Below are 9,338 nucleotides of genomic sequence, written 5' to 3'. Positions count from 1 at the left end.
CATTTTATGCATGTTCATTTCACTAGATGTGATCATTTGTATGCATGTTTATTTTATTAGATGTGTTTAATCACACTCAATATTCACAGTGGTAATTCACTTCATATTAGCTCGTTTTGCAGAGTTACCTTGTAGGTCATTCCGACATTTGTGTACGTGCTAGCTTGCAGAGAAACCTTGTCTGATAACCATTTTTGAGTAAACACCAGGATGTGAACGTGAAGAGGTTATGCTGACATTTCTGACGGGAAACAACCCTAAAAAAGTCTGCCTGGGAACAGAAGGGAGTTTCCGTCTTGGGATAGAAGGGAGATTCTGAAGGATGCCGTTGCAAGCGGGAAACCTTATGTCCATACATGGTTTAAGGTTCCGGATACAGCGGAGCGGGGATAAATAATGGCTCTGAGAGACTGTTACTCTCAGAGCACTTTCAGAGCGTGATGATTTCATGACTGATTGTACTCTCAATAATTTGCATTAATAAAAACTTGTTACTCATCTGACACGACTCAGAACTTAATATTTGTCTTTATTAATCGTCACAGGTATTTCCACCACAAACTGGCGTCACGAGACAGGATCCCAGAGTGATCGACGGACGGAGAAAGGTCCCTCTCATCGAGGACGCTCTCCGGTGAGACCGGACCCAAAACGAGGAAGGCCCACAGACAAAGGGACAGTACCGTGGGGGTGAGGGGGGGCAGGTCTCCATCCGCCGATCTGACGGGATTTAATAAGAACCTTGGTGGTAAGTGACAAAATCAGTTTTTGAGAAAACTTTAATATTAAATTCCCTCCACCGGTCCTCAAGCAGCTCCTTCTTGAGAATAAAATAGTACCTATATGGCAGTTAGCGGCCCTTTAAAGGGGTGGCAGTTAGCGGTATAGTATATGTGGCAGTTTTAACGACATATAACTCGTGGCAGTTAACGGCGTCTAAAGACGCGGCAGTTAGCGGCGTGTGTACAAAACCCACCTGGTTGATAAGGTCTCTAAGTACAGACGTGTATTAGAGTAAAATAGGTCCGGACCGCTAGAAGGACTGCAAGAATAGAGGAGGGCGAGAATAATTTTTGGGAACTAAATTTCTGAGTCAAAGTCAAGTGAGAGAACAACAAAATGGGATCCCACTTAGCTAAAGAATTAAAATATAACCCAAAAATACACACTGCTCCATTATTTCATGAGATGAGTAGAAATTATGGCACAGAGAGTGTAATGTATGTTCCAATTTGGATTAGATACTTTGGATTTCCAGTAAATGGCAGTCTTGGTGTTAAATATTTAGGGAGATTCAAGCAGAGGATACAGCAGCCGCCCATGGGGTGTCCACGGGCAGTAACTAATCATTGGAAAAAGCATAAGGAAAATATGTTAAGGGCAGCAGGGTTTTGGATAGAGGAGGCAGAAAAACGGGAGAAAGAAAGGGAGGGGGGTGCAATTAAACCCATGTCTCAGTGTCTCTCAGCAGTGCTCGATCCTGACCTGGACGCCGCCTGTCCCCGACGCCCACCACCTAACAACAATCAAGTAGGCGCTCCAGCAGCTGAGGCACCACCACCACCAGCAGCTGAGATACCACCACCACCGCCACCACCACCAGCGTATGCAGGCCCATTTCAACCCGGTCCATATGCAGAACTGAGGGAGAGGCTGGATGAGATGATAGCCAACACAAGTTTGGGGACCAACGCCCCAGCAAGTTCCCCGGTGTCAAGCAACACAAGGCAAAAGAGGCCAGGGGGGGGGCAAACCAATCTCCCTCCTGCAAAGCCCCAAAACACAGGGCGTTTGGACCAGTCAGATGATCTGATTTTCGTAGGACCGATGGTTGAAGTAGCAGGGCATGAAGGGCCAATGCTAGTTCACAGATACTGGACTGAAAAGGACATTTTGGAAGTTTCTACTGGATTACCAGACCCACAACAAGTTGGAGGAAGGAAATTCGGAAATGAATTTGAGAACTTTTGTATTTCGTGCCGACCCACAGCCAACGAGATAAAGCGCATCCTGATGAGAAAACTTGGATCAAGTTACTGCAAGATTGACAGAGGTTGGCCGCAGCAGGACATCAGACTGGGTGATGTTCAGTGGAATCGAGATCCTGCAGCAGACCCAGATGTGAATTTGGAGTACAGGAACATGATAAGAGACTTAAAAGAGCGTCTTGTTGCAGCTTTTCCCCTTCACGTCAACATGGGAAAAATCGCTGAATGCAAACAGGAAGACGGAGAGACTGTGCAGGATTATATGGTTCGTCTAACCAGAATCCACACTGATCATAGTGGACTTGACGCTCCTGCAGCCAGAGCAGAAAATGCTGATGCGGTTTCTTCCTGGGAAGCACACTTGCGCAATAGCTTCCTACTGGGACTGAAGCCAGAATTGGCCAATTCCATCAAACAACACTGTATTGGATATTATCGACAACCTCTCAGCGTTATTGAAGATCATGCCAGACACTATGAGATTCTCTTCAAAAATCAAGAGAAGAAAAAGGAGAAGAAAAAGTCTGAAACGATGGATCAAGCTATGTTAACGATGGTACAGCAGGTAACGGAGCTAACTGTAAGCTCCCAGAGAGGAAAAGGAAGAGCACGAGGAAAAGGAAGAGGTAGAGGAAGAGGTGGACGAGGTGGACGAAGTGGATTTGCTGGTAACGGGCCTGTATTCCGACCACCAGCTCCTCAACAACAGCAACAAAACAGTCAAGAGGACGAAACTGAAGTGGATTGGACAAACAGGTGATATGCCTGCAGAAGGGAAGGACACTTTGCTAGAGACTGTCCTGGAGAAGTTGACAGCAGTGCGTCAAACAAGTGACGGGCGGCGGAGAGGCAGGACGGCACAGGCGAGTCCACTGAGTCATCGGACAGGGAAGTAGATCTTTCTTTCTCTTACCTTAGTTTAGTGCAGCAATTAACCAATAATCCTACAGCAATGCCAATGTTAAATGTTGAAGTATGTGGAAAGACATTGAAATTTATGGTTGACAGCGGTGCTGGTTATTCTGTAATTAGGGCTGAGGATTTGAAATGTGAAACACAACCAGGAAAACATACAGCATTAATTGGGGTAGGAGGGCAAATAGTTAAAGAAAAGGTGTCTGTGCCTCTCCAATGTTCTTTAAATGATCGATCCTTCTCTCACTGCTTTTTGATCTCCTCAACGTGCCCAGTAAACTTGTTGGCTAGAGATTTGATGTGTAAATTAGGTTGTAACTTGATTAGCTCACCAACTGGTTTATCTATAGAATTTGAACAACCATGCATGGTCCAATTTGCACCTGGGGCTCCAGGATATGCATATATGTGGCGTTGTGTAGAAGAACAGAGTGAAACAATGAAACATTTTCTGTCAGAAACAAAGAAACTGGTGACAAAGCCTTTAGAGTGGAAGCAAACTGATTTGCATTGTACATCCCACATTAGCAGTGGGCCAGACCATGAATACGAACAGTTATTTTACCACCAGACTTCAGAACCACTGTCTACAACATTTTTAATTTGGGACAGTGAAAAGGCAGCAGCTATGGTCTCTTTAACTAAACAGCAGGACACTTTGTTCACAGTAGAAAATTCCTCCCCTCACATCTCCCTGGCCAGAGTTAACCATACCGTGCCATGGGAAAATATTGGTCCATGGGCTTTACGGGTGGCCAGGGCTAAAGATTGGGTTAATATAAAACACCCCAATGTGCAGCACAGCGCCTCCACCCACACGTGGAGATGCCCTTATCAGTATCGTTTGAAAACAGAGCCTACAGTGGAGCTGTTTGGCAGCGCGCCACTGGTGCAGGCGGTTTCGCTCACAGAGGAAGAGGAACTGGAGCTCAGCTCTCTCCCTCCTCAGCTGTGGGCCAGCAGTAAGTATGATGTAGGGTTGATTAAAGGCTGTGAACCTGTGTCCATTACACATAAGTCTTCATATAGGCCTAGACAAGCTCAATATCCTTTGAAACCTGAAGCAGTTGAAGGCATTAGGCCCGTGTTTCAAGCTCTTCTTGAAAAAGGGGTCATAGTGCCATGCGCAGACTCACCAGTTAGAACTCCAATCTTTCCTGTTAAGAAGCCCGGCCGGGATGAGTGGAGATTTGTACAAGATTTGCAAGCGGTAAATGCAGCAGTTCAAGCACGAGCCCCTGAGGTTCCAAATCCCCACACTATTTTGTCTCAGATACCAACGGAACACACCCACTACAGTGTAGTGGATCTGGCTAATGCATTTTTCAGTGTTCCAATTCATCCAGACAGCAGATTCTGGTTTGCATTCTCCTTTGAAGGGAAAGCATATACTTTTACGAGGTTGTGTCAGGGTTATTGTGAGTCACCTACTATCTATAATGCTGCACTGAGAGATAGCCTGGCAAGCTTAGTTCTACCGCAAGGGGTCACTCTGGCGCAGTACATGGATGATCTTCTCATCTCTGCCCCCTCGCGGCAGCTTTGTAAACAAGCCACATTACAGTTGCTGAAACACTTGGCTGAGCAAGGCCACAAGGCCAGCAAAGCAAAATTACAGTACTGTAAGACTGAGGTTACTTTTGTGGGCCATGTCATAAGGGCAGGAAAGAGACGCATGGCAACTGACAGAATTGAGGCAATTTGCCAAATTCCTAAGCCCACAACAAAGAAGCAACTGCTTTCCTTTTTAGGAATGTGTTCATACTGCCGCACTTTCATTTCCTCCTATGCAGAGCAGGAGGGCCCTCTCAGAGATATTATTCCTACGAAAGGGGTTAGCACTGCAAAACTGCAGTGGACACAAGAGGCAGAAGAAGCATTTATACAGCTTAAGGTGGCTTTGCAAAATATGCCAGCATTGGGCATACCTGATCCAACTAAACCTTTTGTTCAGATGGTAGATGCAAAAGGCATCTATATGACTTCAGTGCTTACTCAAAAACATGGAGATAAGCTTCGCCCTGTTGCATACTTCTCTTGTAAGCTGGACTCAGTGGCTCAGGGCCTGCCCACCTGCCTTAGAGCAGTGGCAGCAGCAGAAAAGGCACTAATAGCTTCAAGAGACATAGTGGCTTATGCTCCACTTACATTAAAGGTACCACATGCAGTGCACAACATTCTCCAAGATCAGAGAGTTGCACATCTATCAGCCCAGAGATGGCTGCGATATCACACTGCTTTACTTGACATGCCTAATGTTACAGTACAACGTTGTAGCACGCTCAATCCTGCTTCCCTTCTCCCAACTCCAGAGGATGGGGAGCCACACGACTGTCAGCTGTTGCTGCAGCACGCGTGCACACCACGAATAGATTTGCAAGAAGAGCCATTGCACAATGCGCAAATGGAGCTCTTTGTTGATGGCTCAGCAAGCAGAGATAAGACAGGAACGAACAGAGTAGCATACGCTGTAGTGTCAGCCACAGAGGTCTTGGACACTGGCGTTTTGCCCAGCTCTTACTCAGCACAGGCAGCTGAGCTAGTAGCCCTTACAAAAGCATGTGAATTGGCAAAAGGTCAATCATTAAATGCGTACACTGACAGCAGGTACGCATGGGGCGTGGCAAATGATTTTGGTTTTATGTGGAAGCAGCGTAATTTCCTGACAAGTTCAGGAACAAAGATCAAACACCATGAGCTGATTAACAACTTGCTTTCTGCTCTTTTGCTTCCCTCACAGATCGCAGTAATCAAGTGTGCCGCACACACATCCACAGGAGATCCAGTGAGCAGGGGAAATGCGTTTGCAGACAGCGTCGCTAAGCACACAGCTCATAATGCAAACATCACAGCTGCACAAATTTCTACACCAGAGCAGGAGAAACCTTCCTTAATTGACATTCAGTCAATGGCAACACCATTAGAAAAAAAATTGTGGGCTAAAACTGATTGTTACAAAGACAATGGCATTTGGAGACAGAAATCCACCAACAGGCCGCTCCTGCCCAAACAATATGCTAAGGTTTTGATCAAAATTGTCCATGGGAGGAGTCACATGGCCAAGGGAGGGATAGTAGAGCAGATTTCCAGGTATTGGTATGCACCTGGACTCCACACACTTGCCCAAAATTTTTGTTCTTCATGTCTCATCTGTGCTCAACACACACACAGACATGCTGCACCACTCACACAGCAGCCAGCAGGTCATCCACCTGCCACAGAACCATTTCAACACTGGCAGATAGACTTTGTAGAGCTAACTCCAGCTGAAGGAAAAAAGTTTCTCCTGGTCTGTGTTTGCATGTTCAGTAAATGGATTGAAGCTTTCCCAACAGGTAAACAGGATGGAGAAGCAGTGGCTAAAGCATTTCTCAGAGAACTGATCCCAAGATTTGGTCTGCCAAAAAGGGTTTCTAGCGACAATGGCACACCATTTGTACACACAGGGCTCAAAAGTTTGACCAAATATTTGGGTATTGACATGCACAAGCATTGTAGTTACCACCCCGCCTCAGCAGGGGCAGTAGAGAGAGCAAACGGCACCATCAAAAATGGATTGGCAAAAATTACACAGCAAACAGGTCTAAATTGGGTCAAATGTCTCCCTCTGGTCCTGTGGCAAAGCAGAACCAGGGTGCAAGCAAAAACAGGCCTAAGTGCATTTGAGATTGTTTTTGGCAGACCTCCCAATGTAGGAGTGGGGCCCCCCCCACTGGAGGATCAACTGTTAGACCACACACTTGTTGAATACTGTATCTCATTGCATGATTCTCTTTTGTCTGCATCTCGACAGGTAAAAGCTGTGCTACCTCAACCAGCTGACCAACCCTTCCATAACCACAAGCCAGGAGACTGGGTGCTGATCAAGGATCTGCGGAGACGAAGGTGGAACCAGCAAAGGTGGACTGGACCTCATCTTGTGCTCCTGACGACCCACACTGCGCTGAAGATTGAAGGACGTGGAACCTGGGTTCATCACACACACTGCAAGAAGGCCCCCACCAAACCTGAAGAAGAGGAAGCTCTGGTTGATCAGTGAGTGGGTGTCTTAAGGTCTCATGGCTGGTGGGACGAGTGCGATTGGGCGTGCCCGCACTCTGAGCACTAAAGTGTCTACATAGGCTAGGGGCACCCACCCTGATAAACCAGTATCACCATGCTGTGGCTGTTAATGGTGGTGACCCTCCTACCTGGGTCCCATCAGTCCCTTCAGGACCGAGTGGAACAACAGTGCTTTGGAAACAAAGCATGCATGGCCACAGTAGCAGCAGCTGACGAGGTGTCTCCCAACAGAGAATGTATTGTCTGCCATAAGCTTGCTGTCCCCTGGATACCAACTCCTTTAAACAATGTGACCGCTGCTACATTGCTGAAGGATCCAGCAGACTGTGCTCTAGACAGGCAGATGGCATTTATGCTAAATGTATCAGCCCATTTCGCAGCCACGAAACAAAGCCCTCCATATAATGGAAATGTGACTGCTATGTTTCAGATGATGCCCCAATGTAACATGACCCACCCCGGACCAAGATATGAGCCAAAATTTGCGAACATGTCTTTCACCACGGTGCCCCCTCTCAATGCATCCACCTGCATGTGCTCATCTGGAATAAGAGGAGGGCCTCGTTTAGGGTACACTGACTGTAAAGTTAACATCACCTTCTATGATAGCTTAGGCTTCAACTGTTCAATATCGGATGGCACTCACACCGTGAGACCCAACTACACAGAATGTCACATCATGTCAGGGGCCCGTACTTCGGGACCTGTGAGCTGGGTGTGTGGCCAAACTGCCTACACCAATCTACCACAAAAGAAGAGCCGAAACGGGACTTGGGTCCACTCATTCCCTTGGAATGGGTGTTGCACTCCAGCTATGGTGGTCCCACACATGGCAGTTCTCCCTAAGAACTCTTTGACTAGGAAACGACGTGCCGTGGGTTCGAAATACAACGGGTATGTCCTGGCTGACCCTTGGACAACACCTGGAGCATCAGTTGGATGGTCCCTTTTCCTAGGAGGTGGAACAACTGCTACTTTGAATAAGATCAATGGACTTGCATGGCAAATGTTGGTTATGGCTAATAGTAGCACCGAAGCCTTTTTTCTAATAAATGCAGAGATGAGGGCCATACGTCAGGCTGTACTTCAGAATAGAATGGCTCTTGATCTTTTGCTATCCCATGAAGGGGGAGTGTGTCAGGTTTTGAACACCTCTTGTTGTTTTTCAATTCCAGACTATTATGAGAACATCACTGACCTTGTAAGTCACATGAAACAAGCAATCCATGAACCTCCACCTGTGAATGAGCCATGGTTAGCATGGCTGGAGTCTTTTTTAGGGCCATGGGGACGTTGGCTACTGCCTATGGTCCTCCCTATTATTTGTTTGGGACTCCTTATCCTATGTATAGTACCATGTGTTATGAATTGTATCTCAAATATGATTACTCGTGCATTCAGTCACTACCAGATGTTTCAGATGATTCCAGGTGACGAAGACCCTGTTATAGGGCTATCCCTAATGCTTACTGAGGAACCTCAGTATGAGAATCCGAGCAATGTGTAGGAAATTGTGTGAGTTGATTCCTAGAATCAAAAGGGAGGAGTGACGTGGGAAATTTCATTATCACAATGTTATTACTATTATAACCACCTTGTTATGACAAATGTAATCATTTTATGCATGTTCATTTCACTAGATGTGATCATTTGTATGCATGTTTATTTTATTAGATGTTTTAGTGTTTAATCACACTCAATATTCACAGTGGTAATTCACTTCATATTAGCTCGTTTTGCAGAGTTACCTTGTAGGTCATTCCGACATTTGTGTACGTGCTAGCTTGCAGAGAAACCTTGTCTGATAACCATTTTTGAGTAAACACCAGGATGTGAACGTGAAGAGGTTATGCTGACATTTCTGACAGGAAACAACCCTAAAAAAGTCTGCCTGGGAACAGAAGGGAGTTTCCGTCTTGGGATAGAAGGGAGATTCTGAAGGATGCCGTTGCAAGCGGGAAACCTTATGTCCATACATGGTTTAAGGTTCCGGATACAGCGGAGCGGGGATAAATAATGGCTCTGAGAGACTGTTACTCTCAGAGCACTTTCAGAGCGTGATGATTTCATGACTGATTGTACTCTCAATAATTTGCATTAATAAAAACTTGTTACTCATCTGACACGACTCAGAACTTAATATTTGTCTTTATTAATCGTCACAGGTATTTCCACCACAACGGGTTATTTATATGCCCTTTTTATGCCTTGTGTTTTTTCAATTTAAGAACTGAATTTGTTTCACCAAATGCGCAATAGAGTGCAGTAAGACACCACATAAAACCTGATGAACACTACAGCTCAATTTATCAATGCTTTTCAACTAGTTTACTCACACCACTCATCTAGCATTGCCATTATGGTCTTTATGGT

The 9,338-nt window shown here is 45.8% G+C and overlaps 1 protein-coding gene across 2 annotated transcripts; it reads left to right on the top strand.

Moving 5' to 3' along the window:
* The first annotated feature begins 754 nt into the window (after positions 1–754).
* On the top strand, positions 755–7,603 carry LOC125799112 (protein NYNRIN-like). 2 transcript variants are annotated; one of them, XM_049475086.1, is made up of 2 exons: positions 755–3,075; positions 4,600–7,603. In XM_049475086.1, the coding sequence occupies exon 1, from the start codon at positions 1,120–1,122 to the stop codon at positions 2,746–2,748; it is 1,629 nt and encodes a 542-aa protein (XP_049331043.1). In that variant the 5' UTR covers positions 755–1,119; the 3' UTR covers positions 2,749–3,075; positions 4,600–7,603. The 2 variants fall into 2 exon arrangements, with proteins under 2 accessions (XP_049331043.1, XP_049331042.1); XM_049475085.1 differs by having other exon boundaries at positions 756–3,075.
* The last annotated feature ends 1,735 nt before the right edge of the window (positions 7,604–9,338 follow it).

Source organism: Astyanax mexicanus, chromosome 2 (genome assembly GCF_023375975.1).
Source record: "Astyanax mexicanus isolate ESR-SI-001 chromosome 2, AstMex3_surface, whole genome shotgun sequence".
NCBI lineage: Eukaryota > Metazoa > Chordata > Actinopteri > Characiformes > Acestrorhamphidae > Astyanax > Astyanax mexicanus.
Note: the sequence above shows the minus strand (reverse complement) of the source record. Positions and strands in the feature narration are given on the sequence as shown.

What these genes read in the sequence shown, in the direction of transcription:
- LOC125799112 (XM_049475085.1), top strand. Translation starts at nt 2,941, where the DNA reads ATGCCAATGTTAAATGTTGAAGTATGTGGAAAGACATTGAAATTTATG. An exon ending in AACATACAGCATTAATTGGG is followed by an intron (nt 3,076 to 4,599) that starts GTAGGAGGGCAA and finishes GACAGAATTGAG; the next exon opens with GCAATTTGCCAAATTCCTAA.